The 17,529-nt window shown below is 38.0% G+C and overlaps 1 protein-coding gene across 1 annotated transcript in view; it reads left to right on the top strand.

Moving 5' to 3' along the window:
* The first annotated feature begins 12,233 nt into the window (after window positions 1–12,233).
* Window positions 12,234–17,529, top strand: part of sema3c.S (semaphorin 3C S homeolog) — a 68,150-nt gene continuing 62,854 nt past the window's right edge. The window contains 2 exon segments of the mRNA NM_001094933.1: window positions 12,234–12,701; window positions 16,456–16,589. Of these exon segments, the coding sequence (NP_001088402.1) occupies window positions 16,493–16,589 (97 nt within the window). The 5' untranslated portion in view covers window positions 12,234–12,701; window positions 16,456–16,492.

The raw sequence follows: 17,529 nt of genomic DNA on the forward strand, positions 1-17,529 counted from the left end.
ATTGTTTTTGCAATATTATCTTTTGCCTCTCTTCTAGGTACAAAACCAGTTTGATCTTCATGGATAATATACGGTAAGTACTTTTTGATTCTTTTCCCTAGTATGTTTGCATATATTTTCATATCTATATTTATTAACGATATCGGCCTATAGCTTGAACATAAGGTTGGATCTTTATCCATTTTGGGTATTATTGTAATCTGGGCTTCTTGTGCCTGCTTATAGAATCTCTCTCCCTCTGAAATACTATTGAAATATAAATGTAATATCGGGGCTAACTCGGGTTTAAACATTTTGTAAAATGTAGCTATATAACCGTCCGGGCCTGGACTTTTCCCATTTTTTAGCTCATCTATCCCCTCCTCTATTTCCTTTAAAGTGATTGCTAATTCCATCTCTTGGGCTTGTTCTTCAGTTAGTGATTTTACCTTAGCTCCTTTTATAAACTGCTCCATTTGCCTTCCCTTTTGTTCAGATAATTTATCATTTTTTATTTTATATAACGTTTGATAGTAGTCTTTAAAAGTTTCTGCTATCCCTATGGTGTCATAGTGGGTAACATTTTGGCTATTTTTAATTGCAATTATATTATTCTGACCTTGTATCTTTTTTAATATTCTCGCAAAGTATTTATTCCCCTTGTCCCCAAATTCATATGCATTTTGTTTAGTTCTAATATAGGCTTTATGTAATTTATGGTCTAATACTTTCTTAAGCTGATCTCTTTTAATCTCCAATTTCTGAAAAGTTTTTATAGCTATTGTTTCTTTGTGTGCCAATTCTAATTGTGCAATTTCATCCATTAAGTTATTAACTTCCTTTTCTCTCTTTCTTTTTAGGCTTGTCCCCAAGGCGATTAATCTTCCCCTTAAAACGCATTTGACTGTCTCCCATAATGTTCTTGGGGCTATTTCCACCGTGTCATTTTCTTTTATTATTTGTGTTAACCATTCACGAATCGTATCTTTGTTTTCCCTATTGTGTAGTAAATACTCATTTAGTCTCCAATTAAATTGTGTTTTACTCGCCCCCGGTATTGTATATTTAACTACTAATGGTGCGTGATCTGAAACTATTGTTGTGCCTATAGTTGCCTGCTGGAATAGATGTGCCCACTGTTGCGATACCATTATGTAATCTATTCTCGAATAAATTTGATATTGTTTAGAGAAATATGTGTAGTCTTTTTTCGCCGGATTCAGTGCCCTCCATATATCCACCATGTGCATTTCTGCAAATTTTCTTTTTATTTCTTTCAGGTTCTTATATGACAGATATGTTTTACCTGTAGATGAATCTAACAGTGGATTTAAAGTTACATTAAAATCGCCTCCAATTATTATTAATCCTTCACTATACTCTTCTAATACCTGCAGGAAATGTTGGAGAAATTTATTTTGATTTGTATTTGGGACATAGACGTTCGCTAATGTACAATATTGATTGGATAGTTTACCCTTAACAATTACATATCGACCCTCTTTATCTATTTTATAGTCTATCGCATCGAATGGCGTGTCCTTATGTATTAATGTCATGACCCCTGTTGCCTTCTTAATTGGGTTATTACTCAAAAATATTTTAGGGTATTCCTTGACCTTCAAACCCGGGACATGCTCCTGTTTAAAGTGTGTCTCCTGAAGCATAACTATTTGTGCTTTACTTTTCCAGCATTCATAGAACACCTTTGCTCTCTTAACTGGTTCGTTGATCCCATTTACATTGAACGATAGTATATTACACTCCATTGTATATTTTCAGGACATTTTCCCCTTCTGTCTTACCAATAACCATAAGTTCCAGTCTACTTTGGTATGGATAGGTATAATACTTTTGTCTTACCCAATCTGTAAGGTCACCTTTCACATATACACATAGCTCGGTACAGTTACAACCCAAAACAAAGCCCCCACAATACATCATGCACTGTACCATAAAATACCCTTGTCTTACCCAGTCTGTAGGGTCATTTTTCACATATACACATAGCTCGGTACAGTTGCATCCCAAAAGAAAACCCCGACAATACATCATATAATACATCATATCACATATTTCAGTCTTGCTACATAACCACATCATAAACAAAAAAAGAAAAGGGAAAAAAAGGGAAAAAAAAGGAAAAAATAACAGCCGTCTCAGCTTCTTCAGGTATCCGCCCTGGCTCTGAGAGATGTGTACTACGGCTCGAGTGGCATTGCCACAATTTTGGGGGAATGGATATAAAGCTAGCAGCATGGGTCTTCAATCTAGTGGGCTACTATGGGAACCGCCCGACCCTTAAAATTTTCTTCCCCTGTATAATTAAACCCTGCGTTATTATTGCTGTTGTTTTTTTTTTTTTTGTTTTTTTTTCCTCCTATATATCAACACATAATCTGATTTAGTTATGCTACAGAATCATTAAACAAAAATAATGTTTAAGACATTGCTCCAATATTGCCTCATACCAGAGATTATACTTTAGTTATGTAAAACATTCAAATAGCAAATTTTATACGTTACCCATCCAGGGGTTCATATCATCTATTACGACTATCTGTTAACCAAAGTCCTCAAGGTCTCTTATTTGTCTTAGAGTCCATCTTGTAGCGTAGAATCTTTAGTCTCTTTTGCTTTTCCTTTCTTCATATTGGTATTCTTTGGGACTCTGCTTTCTGACCACTCTTTTCCTTGTTCCGTCATTAAGTCTGCTTTAGTTCTGTATTCATCTGGCCAATCTGGTATCTCTATCGCTGGCAGGTGTAGTTTCTTCAGGAAGTTTCCTAGATCTTTCTCTGAGCGTAATATTGCTGTATTTCCGTCTTTATGAACAGAGAGTGAGAATGGAAAGCCCCATCTATATAGTATCTTTTTCTCCCTCAGCAGATCTGTCAGTGGCTTCAGCGCATTCCTTTTTCTCAGGGTGATTCTTGACAAATCTTGGAAAAAGGTCAAAGTATTTTCTTCATATATTATATTTTCTACTTCTTTAGCTTTTTGTAAGATCTCCTCTTTCACCGCAAAACTATGTAGTCGGCATATTATATCTCTAGGTGCCTCTAGGGGGACCATCTTTGGCTTCATCAGCCGATGTGCTCTTTCTATCTGGATTTCCATCGTCTTCTCTTTCACCTTTTCCTTGTTTAAGATATTATTAAATATTTGCTGTAAAAAGGTTTTTATATCTTCTTTTAATATGGTTTCTGGGACACCTCTGATTCTTATGTTCTTCCTTCTGCTCCGATTCTCTTGGTCTTCCATCTGTCTTATTAAGTCTAAGATCAGATTTTCCTGCTGTTGTAATTTCCCATGAATAACCTTTTGATTTTGCTGCAGATTGCTTGTTTGGCGCTCTACTTCCTCCGTGCGCGTCACCATGTCTGCAAACTCTTTTTTAAGACCCGAGATATCTTCCCTTATAGATGTAGTTACTTCTTGGAGCATTTCTTTAATTTCCGACTTTGAGGGTAGTTTGGCTAATTGAGCAAGGAGAGCTGTGTTCTCCCCTCCTTCTTCTCCCTCGCTTTCAGACTCCTCAGAGTCCCTTTCCGTCACCTCTCTTCTTGCCCCTCGTCCCATCGATTTCTTAGACACATCGTCTCTGCCCATGCTATTTCTCCTAAACATTGGGGCAATATCTCGTGGAGTAGACTGTAAATTGCGCATTGAAGTATTCTCTTTTTCTTTGTTTCTGTCTTTGTTTTCTCTTTTGTGCCGGTCTCATTGCCACCTTTTTGGGGTCTCCCCATATTTATCCCTCAAAAAGACACTTAAGGAGCTGGCACTGACTGGTTAAGGTTAATCACATTGAAATGAACAAGTATTTACAGCATTTGCCTTAGTATAGTTCAAATCAGTTCCAGAGACCCCTTTAAATTGAATATACAGGAAATGATGTGGGGGCTATCTAGCAGCTTTCAACAACTTCTCTTTTCAGAAGTTCCTCCCATCACCCATCTTGTAATATAGAGATTATAACAATAGTGTTCCAGCAAGTAGGAATTAAAGGATGTCTTTATCCCTCCTCAGAAAAAAAAGCAGTTCTCACAACAACAGTGTCTGCTTATGGTTGGTCTCTTTACATTCTACAGATGTTCACCAATTGTTACTTGGTATACATGGGTTCTGTGTCAAAGTCCAGTATCTGCAATGTATGTGTGCAAATATCTTATGATTTTTTAAACAGCTTCCGCTTCTAGGCACTCTTCCAAGGACCAATAGTGAATTCTAAGCAGGTATAGTATTACATATATCAATCCAGGTTATATAGCATACATTATGTTTGGCTTACATACGAAGCGTCTGGCAGTCTCCTGCCAGTCCCCTTTGGACGCGCTTCTCCCTTCTTGCCCTCTCAGGCCCTCCAGCTTATGTCCAATCCGGTCCCTTTTGCCCTCCAGCTAATGGGAACAGGGGGTGCGCTGGTCCCACTATCTTCCCGCCGTCGCAGGGTTCCTCCGGCTGCCTTATTAGCTAATGGAAGCTCCTCACCTCGCTGCCCTTATCGAGCGCCTGCCCATCTGTTGCAGCCGCCACAGACTTTCGGCGGTTAGCCGTCTCCTCCTGCGTTCGCTATGTGCTCCCTGACGGCTTCCGTACCGCTCGTCTCTTCCTCTACCTCCTCCTTGTACGCGCTGCCGACCGGCTACTTGCGGCCACAAATTACCGCTGAGGATAGGCGGGTGGTAGCTCGGAGCCGGCTGCTCCGAATATCGCTATGTGAGCGATTCAGCTTTCGCGTCTGGGGGGCGTATGGGGGGCCACAGGTTCTTAATAAGTTTACCCCGGTATGCTTATTCCCTATTTATTCCCTCTGCATCCACGCGGGTCGGGTGTAGCGCCTGGAGTTCCAACTCTCAGAGCTCCGCCATGCTGCTTGCTCGGCTCCTCCCCCCCTGGTTATTTTTAATTAACATCAAATTGTTATTAAAATGTCATTATACTGGTCTTTGTTGGTGTAGTTTGGGAAGATTCTTAGTAAGCACCATGCACTTAAAATAAATGTCCCAGCCAAAAATGAAATGTGTTCAAATATACAAGAAAAAATATTTATCAATGATCTAACAAAAGTTATCAAAACCAGTTTTAATTTGAAATTGTTAGAGAGACAGTTGTAAAAATTATAGAAAAGAAAACATAAAACAGAAGCCAAGGTGACCTTATAGGATAATGGATATAATTATCCTTATATGGAGTAATTTAAAAGGATCCCTCGAGAAGGCTGTGGGCTTATATAACAAAAAGAGCAATAAAGGAAAATTATATCTGCTGCATAATTACGAAAGATAACAAAAACTTATGTTGTAGTTGCACCTTTTTGCATTACAACAGGCGTCAATCAAAATATCTAATCCCATAATTATTGTTCCTCTGTCTAAGCAAAGTTCTACCTAATTAACAACCTTTCATTTGCCCTGAGGACTAATACAGAGAGAGAACACAACAGAACTCCAACTATATATAAATAATATGGTGTGATTGAGATATATATAATATGTAGATATATGGAAGTTAAAAGCACTCATAGGATTTGCTAAATTATTATGCCAAAGATGTATTTTTCTCAATGTTTTAGTTCCCACAAGGACCTTCACTGGAAGTCAAACAGTGAAACACTGAGTAAAATAAATCTATAGAATTTCACAAAGGGAAGTGCTGGTCCAGGTATGATTCATTCCAAACTGAAGTGTTGAGTGCACAGAGTTATATTATCCAGGTTGACAGTGCAGATGAAGATATATGTGCAGATGATTTTATATCTATCTATCTATCTATATATATATATATATATAATAATATAATATATATTGTGGACAGCACTCCGTCTGGAAACAATACCTGGGTGCATGGTAAGGAAATATATAATATAGAAAGAAAGACCAGCAACACCAGGATTTTGCAAGAAATTGAAAAAGTGTTATTGCATATGTGTCCGACGTGACGTTTCGATCCCTATTGGGACCTTTCTCAAGGTCCCAATAGGGATCAAAACGTCACGTCGGACAAATATGCAATAACACTTTTTCAATTTCTTGCAAAATCCTGGTGTTGCTGGTCTTTCTTTCTATATTATATATATATATATATATATATATATATATATATATATATATATATATATATATATATATATATATATATATATATAATACACTAAAGCTATGAATATCTTGTAAATTATATCCTCATAAACGGTGAGTTCTGATGTCATTAGTTATAAATGCTGAGTTCTGATGTCATTTCTGTCACATGACTCACTGAAATTTGTGTATTATAATAAATAAAGTACCCTGAGTTGTAAAATATGAGGATATTAGAAGTTACCTCGGAGTTCCATGACATGTATAAAAACACTCTGCCTTCGGCCTCGTGTTTTTATATGGTCATGAAACTTCTCGGTAACTTATAATATCCTTATATTTTACAACTGGGGGTACTTTATTCACTATATATATATATATATATATATATATATATATATATATATATATATATATATATATATTTATATATATATATATATATATATATATATACAGGTATGGGACCTGTTATCCAGAATGCTTAGGACCTGGGGTTTTCCGGATAATGGGTTTGTCTGTAATTTGGATCTTCATACCTTAAGTCTTCTAGAAGATCAAGTAAACATTAAATAAACCCAATAATCTGGTGTTTGGCTCAAGTACAAGGCACTGTTTAATGGTTACAATGAAAAAGGAAATCGTTTTTAAAAATGTGGATTATTTGGATAAAATGGAGTCAATGGGAGACAGGCTTTCTGTAATTCTGAGCTTTCTGGATAATGGATTTCCGGATAACGGATCCCATACCTATTTATTTATTTATATATATATATATATATATATATATATATATATATATATATATATATATATATATATATATACATACATACACACACACACACACACACACAAGATAAAGTGCATACAGCAAACCATATTGCTATGAAATGGTAGGACAATACCTTGGTTTCTGATAAATTGTGCCCATAGTTTGCAATTAGATTCAAGCATAATTAAATATTAACATATTATTTGTGATAATGGCAAATCCAGTTATAAAATCCAGTGCAAATTTGAAAGTGTACATTTCTACACCAATATCTGGTCTATGAGGCCCATTTACTATCAATCAGATTGCATTTTTTTTCCATGAATCTCGAAATATTTGTGGTTTTCCTTTGTTTCTTAAAAGTTCTAAAATTTGAGATTTATCAAGTGAAAACACCACAAAAATATCTAATGCGAAACCTCACCAAGTAAAAATCCCATACATAGCACTAGAAATAGAATATGTGCCATAAGTCCTTAACGTAAAATCACCCATGAAATTTACTGGAAATTTTGCAAGGTTTACATAGAATTTAACAGTAAAGCTACTTCAGAATTCTGGACAACTCTTGAAAGTTCCTAAATAAGTGAAGTAAAAAATCTCCATTCTAACATGAGTTGAGCCCCAAAATTCTTTTAAATACATTTAATGAATAGAAAAAAATATTTATCTACAGGAGAGTAGTGATATTTTTTCATTTTAGTCATAACTTTTTCTTTGATTAACATACAAATTGTATATGGTCTACTTTTTCTATTTTTTTCTTTTGTCTTTTTATCTTTTAATTAAAACATCTCCCTAAAATGGGATACAAATTGCAATCTGGTTGCTGTGGACCAGAATGCAGATTATTCTTCTAATGATTTTATAATTAATGCTTTTTTTTCATTACTTATGTTTGTATTCTGGCCCTCATCTGACTTCATCTGGTTTATCTTTCAGTATTCCAATCTGGTTGCTAGAAACATAATACCCAGCTAGATTCCAAAACTGAATGGTAGAGATTAAAATAATACTACAAGCATCTCAGAAAAACAGAAATAAAATACAGTTTGCATTGGGATTTTATTATCTAGGCAGAGAACTATTTTTTGTATAAAAATATCAATTACAATTTTCTTTTAGGAACACTATCCATTTCTACATTTACATATTAAATAATGCCCAGATTGAGTGCTTATATGTTTTGCTATTGATTGGTGAAAACAGAAATTTGAGACAATACACCAATTACAGGCATATTAACACTCATTATTAAAGAAAAAAAAGATAATAACTAGGTATGAAAGCCATGGTAAATGTAATTTGATTGTTTATGTCATGAAAAGCAATGCTTGATATTGCTGGTTAAGAGATCTTCACATTCTATTCTTTGCACTTGATTTTTGAGCTGTGGATAACTTGACTTGTACCCACAGTCAGCATTGACGTTATTATGAATCATCCCTTATAGTTAAATGATTCAAATGACTCTTGCACTACAAAGAGCCATAGCAAGGTAAGAACATTAGAGGACCTGTTGTAAAAGAGGGGCAAGAACTTGGCACCAATATTATCCTAGTTTGAATCAATGCGGTGGTGCTCAGAGAAAGCTGATACTGCTAAACTTGTCTTAAAGGGGATACCTTGAGTGCTCATGCCTTTGAACGAAGTTATAGAACTCATAAAAGTTGTAGGTCATCTGGAAGTTGCTACTGGAGCATAAAATATTGCTTCCTAGATTACTAGAGTAGATATTTATACAATCTTATGTGACAAAGACTTTCAAAGGAATGGAATTGGTTTTTGGTCTGCAATAGGAAACTATTTAAACATGTTTAAAGGGGATGTATAGTACAGTGTTGTATGTTGAAATACTTAAAACAATTGGTTTTCATACTGATTTTTTTTATTTAATAACTGTTTTACTCTGCAGCTCTCTCATTTAAATTGTAACTTATTGTCTAAATAGAAATATGATTACAAATAACAAAAGTAAAAAAAATCTGACCCTGTTAGTCACATACAGAGTGAGATGCAGTTTAGAACGATAAATACAAGAAAAGAAATTGCAAGTAGTACCAGTCCTTGCCATAGTAAGAGAGCTTCTGTGGGTAGAGCTGAACTGTGTAGTAATGCCTGTCAGATGTTACTTAATGAAGACTTATTTCTTCTAATGTGCAAGAAAGTTAGATATACTGTATCCCAATATTATCCAAAGTACCAGTGCTTCGTGTTGTGACGTTTTTTATCTCTTCATGACAAAACCACCCCAGTAACACTCTGGGTGGTTCTCAGGTTTTCCTGAAAACCATCAGGTAAGTGGATCTATCTTGGAGACAGCACCTGAATAGATTACATAATGTATAAAGTATAGTGGTTAGCACGGTTTTGCAGTACTTCTCCTTCCAAGCAATTGTAAGATGGTGCCAGTTATGTCCTGTAATAATGCGGTTATTTGGGGAGTTCTTAAACACACAGAAAGCAAGCAAAATGAATATTAAACCTGATCTTTTCCTAAAAAAAGATTCTGAACTTTTAGAATCATTATCTCTTTAAACTCTGCAAAGTTCATATGGTTAAATACATACCCCCACCTTAAAGGCAGAGAGAGAGTTGGTCCTCCATGGAATGCTGCTACTGAGTCTCTTAAGGCTTGTTCTTACTAGCACCCTCCCAAGTTCAGCTTGACTTATTGGGGCAAATTTACTAAACTCCGAAAATTCGCCAGCGACAGCTTCGCTCACATCGCAACACTTCGCCAGGCATAGATTCTTCAGGACAACGCTAATTCACTAAAATCCGAAGTTGTGTCCAGGGCGCCGAAAGCTGGCGAAGTTGCGCTAGCTTTACTGCGGCAAGCAAAGCGAAGTTGCGCTAGCGTTGCCCCATTTGCATATGGTGGGAAGTTAAAGTTGAATAGACGTATATATTGCAGCAAATACATTACACTACACAAGCCCAGGGAAGCTTAATAAAAAAAAAATAGAGTTGTTATATTACCCTACACATAAGCCCAGTGTATAGTTTATGTTCCATATGTAAGGAAATGTAGGGGAGAAGCCGGGTACCCCAGAAAAAATGTACGATCTTTTGCAGCCTATCACCCTGAAAAATGAAAAGTCGCCAGCGTTTTTTGGGACTTAGAAAAATGTTCAACTATTTTTTGAGGAAGTCCTATCTACTCTATTGCACTTCACCTGGTCTCTGGTGGCGAAGGCAAGTCTGGTGCAAGAGGTAACATTCAGTAAAATCCGCATCTTAGTCAATTTTCATAGTTATGTCCATTCGCCAGAGTGCAAATTCGCCTGGCATTAGGGAGCGAAGTACCGCTAGAGTCTATCTCCTTCACTAGCGAAATTACGCCGGCAACCTTTAGTAAATTGGCGAAGTACCGAAATTACGTCACGCTGGCGAATTTTCGCTAGCGTTAGTCACTTCGCGCTTTAGTAAATCTGCCCCATTGCCTCTGATGGTAATTCCTATGCATACTGAATAAATCATCCAGCACAAAGAAATTTCACTGCTGAACAATGAATTAGAGAGCTTTGAGCTCATTCATGAACGAGGCTCCCAAACTTCATATTTTTCTTCTGTCAGTCAAACTCATGTGAAAACAAGTAACTAACTATTTCTGTGTAAATTGGTATGGTGTCTTTCTACTACAGGTATGGGATCCGTTACCCAGAACCCCGTTATCCAGAACGCTCCGAAATACGGAAAGGCTGTCTCCCATAGACTCTATTATAATCAAATAATCCAGATTTTAAAAAATGATTTCCTTTTTTTCTGTAAAAATAAAACAACACCTTGTACTTGATCCAAACTAAGATATAATGAATCCTTATTGGAAGCAACACCAGTCTATTGGGTTTATTTAATGTTTACATGATTTTCTAGTAGACTTAAGATATGAAGATCCAAATTATGGAAAGATCCATTACCCGGAAAACCCCAGGTCCCGAGCAATCTGGATAACAGGTCCCATACATGCGTTATCCAAAAACCAGTTAGCCAGAAAGCTCAAAGTTTCAATGTTCCCATAGACTCCATTTTAATCAAATAATGCAAATTTTTAACAATGATTTGTTTTCATTTTCTCTGTAATAATAATACAACAGTACCTTGTACATGATTCCAACTAAAATATATTTAATCTGTATTGGAGGCGAAATAATCCTATTGGGTTTAACTAATGTTTAAATATTTTCTTATACACTGAAGGTATGGATGGAGATCCAAACTATAGAAAGACCCTTATCCGGAAAAACCCAGGTCCCAAGTATTCTGCATAATAGGTCCCATACCTGTATTCTGCATAATAGGTCCCATACCTGGTTCTACCATATAAAAAAAACCTGCCGTAAGTACTAATCTGCTTATTGGCTCATTTGAGGCACTATGCTCACAAAAAACCACGGGCATGCATACATGCTAGGTTATATTAGTCCACAGTGTCACACTGGGGGGGGGTCTAGGCCCACCAGGGCTGCCACATCAAGGACCTGCACAGACTCCTTGAACCGTGAATAATATTTAAAGCCCACAATTTTGGCCTGATATGTATTTGGAGTGGCACTACCATAGTTACAGGCTGACTCACAGGGTTGGCCTGGGCCGGTTGGACACCAGGAGAAACTCATGACAAGGGGTGGTGGGCCCTTGAGGTGGTGACCCTAGTGGGTCCATGTACACCCCAGTCTGACATTTCTGGCTGAAATACTTTTAGACCAATGACAGGCCTACCGCTTTGTTGCCTGTGGGAGATCAATTGAAACCATTATTTTATAGTCTGTAGGGATGCACTGAATCCACTATTTTGGATTTGGCAAAACCCCCAAATCCTTCGCGAAAGATTCGTCCGAATACCGAATATGAATTTGCAAATGCAAACTAGGGGCGGAAAGGAGAAAACATTTTTTACTTCCTTGTTTTGTGACAAAAAGTCAATCGATTTCCCTCCCCTAATTTGCATATGCGGCCGAATCTGAATCCTGCTAAAAAAATGGCTGAATCCTGGCCAAATCCCGAACCGAATCCAGGATTTGGTGCATCCCTAATAGTCTGTTCCTGTACTAATCTTGTATATGCCCAAGAGCAGCAGATCTGTACAGGTTACAATGCACTGCAACTTGAACACGTAGTTGCATATGTCTCTAAATAAAATAAAAATTGAATTCAAAGTAATGTACATTAATATAATAATTACAGGGTTAACATTTCTTTTGGAATTCTGTTACGCTGCCTTGCATTTATTAGCCCCAAATCAATATTTTCATGAGTGGAGTGTTCCAGACAGCACAGAGAGGGCTTTTTGTAGTTAATTCCGTGAGTTGTTGCAATAGAAGTGCTGTCAGTCGTGAGGTGCAGCTCCTGTACTTGGCTGTGTTGCCCTTGCACAGAGTGTGTGTGTGTCAGGGCAGTGCTGGCTGGGTGTGGCTGATACATTATGTAGGAGCTTGAGGCTTGTTTGCTGCTCTGTGCTTGACTCTGGTCTCAGTGTGTGAGAGGTTTAGGTTTTCTCAGTGTGTGTGAGGTTAAGGTTTTCTCAGTGTTAGTGTGTGTGTGTGTGTGTGAAGAGTCTTTGGTTTCAGGCAGGGCCAGAGACGCGCGTGTAACTGGAAACCAAGGTCTCTTTCTCCGCTGTCACACACTCGCCTACTTTCCATTCACTCCCAAACTGAGGAGTCGGCGGGTTCCGGAAAGAGAGAAGAGCTAACAGACGCACTAGGGGTTTGGAAGAAAGGATTTATTTCCAAAGTCCCCTAACAGGCGGCACATGGGTTAATAACAAAGGAGTTCGAAGGAAAGGAGCACCATCATCTTGGACGTGAGGCGGCAGGTTAAATGGCTGATCTCTCGTGATTCCTTCCTTCCAAACTTGGGTAAGATATTTATTTAACAAAGTCCATTGTACAACGCTGACATTTCCCTTTAAGAGTTTCCTGATCGGACTCTTAAAGAAATAGCTGGCGCGTTTAGTAGCTCCAGCAATGCAGCTGTTTTGTGTCTGTCTGGGCTCTGACACCTGCGTCGGGCTGCACCCACAGGGCTACAAAATCGCACTCGCTGCCACAAAGCCGCTGCTCTTAAGATCCAGGGGTGAAGGTTTCCCCCTCTGCCACAAGGTTTCTTCCAGGAGATCTCGCCCTGATATTAAAGCGCACTCGCTACAGCTTTTAACCCTTAGTGACGGCTCAGAGTGCTGAAGACGAGGGCAAGAACATTCTCAAGCACGTGGTTATTGTGCAGATTGGCCGCTTTATATCAGTGTACAATTGGGGAATACAGTATAGCACACCAGTAGTTGTGAAGTTGGATTGTTCTGGGATCCTAATAAAAGGGTTTTGTTTGTTGGCTGCCGGGGAATCTGTCAGACTACACTGGATCCCTGCTAGCCCCTGATACATTGCTCAGTAAGGAGGCATATTTATTCCAATAAAATCTCTTGCACACTCCTTCATCAGATTGAACTCGCTACTCACTAAACTTGCATTCCGTAATGTCAAGTGAAAAAGCAGTGTCCTGGTGCAGTTTACTGAATGTCAGAGGCTAATTGCATAGTATGCATCAGCTCATTACATTTATCTAGAAACCAGTGACCCCCCCCAACAGGCTCTAAGTAGTAGGAGTGTCTGAATTGTGAAAAAGTCTGTGTGTGGGGATATGCTTCATGTGTAATCTTATATAGCCTTTTTTATAGGCAGCACTTCAGAGAGATTATTATTTTATTATTATTAACATGTATTTATATAGTGCCAACATATTGCGTAGCACTGTAAAGTTAATGTGATTATACAACTAAATCACATGAATTGTATACATAGAACATATGGAGTTACATACATCACAATCAATACCGGTACAAAAGGTGAGGAAGGCCCTATGCATAGGCATACAGTCTAAAGGGAAGGGAGTAATACACAAGGTGTGAGAGTGGGCAAGATCGAATTAAGTGGGTGAGAAATGTGGTACTGTATGTGCTGTTGCGTTTGGTAGTTAAGCAGAGTGAGGGTAGGCTTCTCGAAAGAAGTGCGTTTTAAGAGATTTCTTGAAAGCAGAAAGGTTGGGAGAAAGTCAGACAGACCGTGAGAGAGAGTTCCAGAGGAGGGGTGCAGCCCTTGCAAAGTCTTGAATGCAGGCATGTGAGGAGTAGTGATGGGCGAATTTGCGCCGTTTCGCTTCGCCGAAAAATTCGCGAATTTCGCGCGAAATTCGCGAAAGGGCGAAAAATTCGCGAAACGGCACCGGCGTCTCGTTTTTGACGCCGGCGCCCGTTTTTGACGCCGGCGCCCGTTTTTGACGCCGGCGTACGTTTTTCGAAAAAAAAGTTTGACGCCGGCGAATTTTTTTCCGCGAATTTTCGCGGGAGTTTCGCGAATTTATTCGCTGGCGGCGAATCCCGCAAATTCGCCGCGAATTCCCGCCTGGCGAATAAATTCGCCCATCACTAGTGAGGAGGTAATGAGAGAGGAGTTGAGTAGCAGTTCAGTAGAGGAGCATAGTAAGCGGTTGGGTGAGTATATAGAGATGAGTTCAGAGATGTAGGGTGGGGCAGAGTTATGAAGTGCTTTGAATGTCATTGTCATTAATTTAAATTTGATTCTGAAAGGTAGCGGAAGCCAGTGCAGGGATTGACAGAATGGTGTGGCAGAGGAGGAGCGGTTGCTGAGGTGTATGAGCCTCGCAGAAGTGTTCATTATGGACTGGAGATTATCATTCCCAGCAGACCCTAGCCTATTACAGTCTAAGGTTCCTTTTTCAAACAAGGATCAGTTATATTAGGAGTCCGTTTACCTACATGTATGTTTTTGAAGTGGGGGAGAAAATCATAAAATCAGGAGTAAACCCATGCAGATCATTCCTAAGTCAGAATAGATGTCACGACCCCCAACACTGCAAGGGAGCAGTGATAACCAGCAAGCTGGATTGATGTTATTTAGTGGAGATGGCCCACCAGGAGTTGTAAAAATTCAACTTTGAACTACAGGGGTGTATACACAAGTAGTTATATAAATAAAAATATATCTGCATAATAGTGATGTGTGGGTTGAACTGAAACCCACGGGATCCACATGTTGGTCAGTTACATTTGCAGATTTGGACTGGGTGAAGGTCAGACTCAGGAAGTACATTTCTCCTTTGATCCCAAAGATTCCCTGTCTTGGGGCTAGAAGTGTTTCCAGAACTAGCTAATGGAGTGGGAATATGCAGGTATGGGTTGGGTGCAGATACTACAATGGCAACATTTTGCAGGTTAAAGGGCTTGTGCACCTTTTAGTTAAACTTTTAGTATGATGTAGAGTGTGCTTGAGTAAAAGATGATTCATACAAAGTAGCAATAACAATAATTTAGTCTTAGAGAGCATTTGTTTTTAAGTTGGGTCAGTGACCCCCATGTGAATGCTGGAAAGTAATAATAAAAAAAAAATAATAATAATAATAATAAAAAAAACAATACAAAATCAATAATGAAGACCAATTGAAAAGTTGCTTATGATTAGACATTCTATAACATACTAAAAGTTAACTTAAAGGTGAACTACCCCTTTAAGTTTACACAGGTTAGGAACAGGTTGGGTTGAGTTTTTCCTGACTCAAAAATCACTAACGCATACATAGATACAAATTCTAGCAGGGTTTGGGGAGTTTTATCTTAGCGGGTGAAGAGTCATAGATGTAAGACAAACAGACTTTAATGCATTGAATCGTGGGAAATCCAATTTATTCAGTGTAGTGAATACAGTGTATTTCTTAAATAAAACTAGTTAGTACTGTATGGTTTACCCTAGGTTTTCCCAGTAGCTTATGGGTGCTAGGGATGGAATGTCATGTGTCAGTTCTTCTATCTTTTCTTTGCAGAGAATGCAATGGTACATCAGGTGAATGCTAATCTTACAGCCTCTAAATCATGTTTGCTCTGAATTGATGTTCCGTTTGTTTAGCTAGCATGTTTGCTCTGAATTGATGTTCCGTTTGTTTAGCTAGCTGCAGCATATTGATGAGAACAGGCTCATATTCTGTTTGAAGAGAAATTGGTAAGATGTTATCACAGCTGAGGGAATTTTGGAGTTCCTTTTGCTTAAAGAAGTGCCTTTGCTCTCTGAGATGGAATCAAAAACAAGATCGTGTGTGAGCTGTGCCTGTTTATCATTCACTGTTATACTGTACAAAATAACAGAGGTAATTCCGGTAATTTCCATGGCCCTGTTGCTTGCCAGTTTGTGCTTATGAAATGAAAAATACTGAAAGACTCTCTGTCTGTGTGCTTATCCTCCTTTTGATTTATAGTGAAAGGCAGATACAAGAGAAATAGTTAATCATTTACTTGGCATGTATATTTCAAGTCTTGGCTTGTTGCTCTATCTAAATACTCATTCCAGCAGCAGGTGGCGTTGTCCTATAACAGATGGGAGTTATGTAATAAAAGGCACCAGGTTTGCCCATGGGCAGTAACCCATAGCAACCAATCAGCAGGTAGCATTAACTGGTCATCTGTTTAAAAGCAACCATCTTATTGTTTGCTATGGGTTAGTGCTCCTGGGCAAACTTAGTGCATTTTATTACATTAGGGGGTTTGTGTCCTACAGGAAAAGTGGTGTTTTATCATTGATACCAACATTATTGTTTTTCTAACAGGTTTCATCATCTGGATAAATAAAAACATTTCACCAAAATGGCAGTTACAACCATCCAAGTGCTGATTGGCCTGGCATTATGTTCAGCCTGTGTTACAGGAATGCCACAAGCAAGAGTTTTTCTGACATTCAATGGTAAGAGATCACTTCCAGCAGAGTTCTATAAACTAGGTACAAAACACTTGTTAGAAAAATTTGGTTTCTTTGGAACAAGTGAATATTGTCTTTTTATAGCCGTTCAAAGGTATTTGTCAACAAAGCCTGCTTATACAGGTATTTTAATTCTTGCGTTAGGTTGATGTTCTACAACATGTTGGATGCAACTTCAGTTTCATATATGGAGATATACATTTTAATTTTAGTTAAAAAATTGTCAAAATAAATTAGTTACAAATGAATCACTCCATCTGTCATATATCAATTTGCTAGCAAAATAATTTTCTACAATGACATGCTGCTTATGTTATAAAGTAATATTACTGAATGTAAAATATGTACCAATGTTGGCATAGCAGTGTTTTCTTAAATCTTTATTAAATTGTTGTTTACGTCAATGTTCAAAATGACGAATTGGCGATGTACTCTAAATTCATATAAGTGTCTAGGGTATTGTAAATATGATGTTTTTTATACCCCCTTTTGGCAATAATCTTCCTTCATCCAATATCTTCTTATTGAGGCACTGACAGGAATGGCATCCACTTGTGTAGGCTGGGTTAGGCCAGGATTATACTATTATCTAGCTGCTTTTAAGAAAACTGGAAGGCTAGATAGTGAGATACAGACAAGGGTAAGGCATGGTTGTGGACAGGTTCAAGATCAGAACAGGAGACTGGATTAACAAATCAGAATTCAGACCCATAATAAAACCACATGATGGGATTAAGCATGGACAAAATCAGAGCCAGTTTTGAGTAAGGTGATTTACCAGAATGGCAGTTTAAATCTAAAAAGGGAACCAAAGGGACTAGGTAATGCACAATGACACAAGAGCAGCAAAAAAAAAAAAAGCACCATCATCACAATCCACACAGGCATCAAAGACTTGTGCTCATGTGAGACAACTCAGTGGGCA

Source organism: Xenopus laevis, chromosome 3S (assembly GCF_017654675.1).
Source record: "Xenopus laevis strain J_2021 chromosome 3S, Xenopus_laevis_v10.1, whole genome shotgun sequence".
Lineage (NCBI taxonomy): Eukaryota > Metazoa > Chordata > Amphibia > Anura > Pipidae > Xenopus > Xenopus laevis.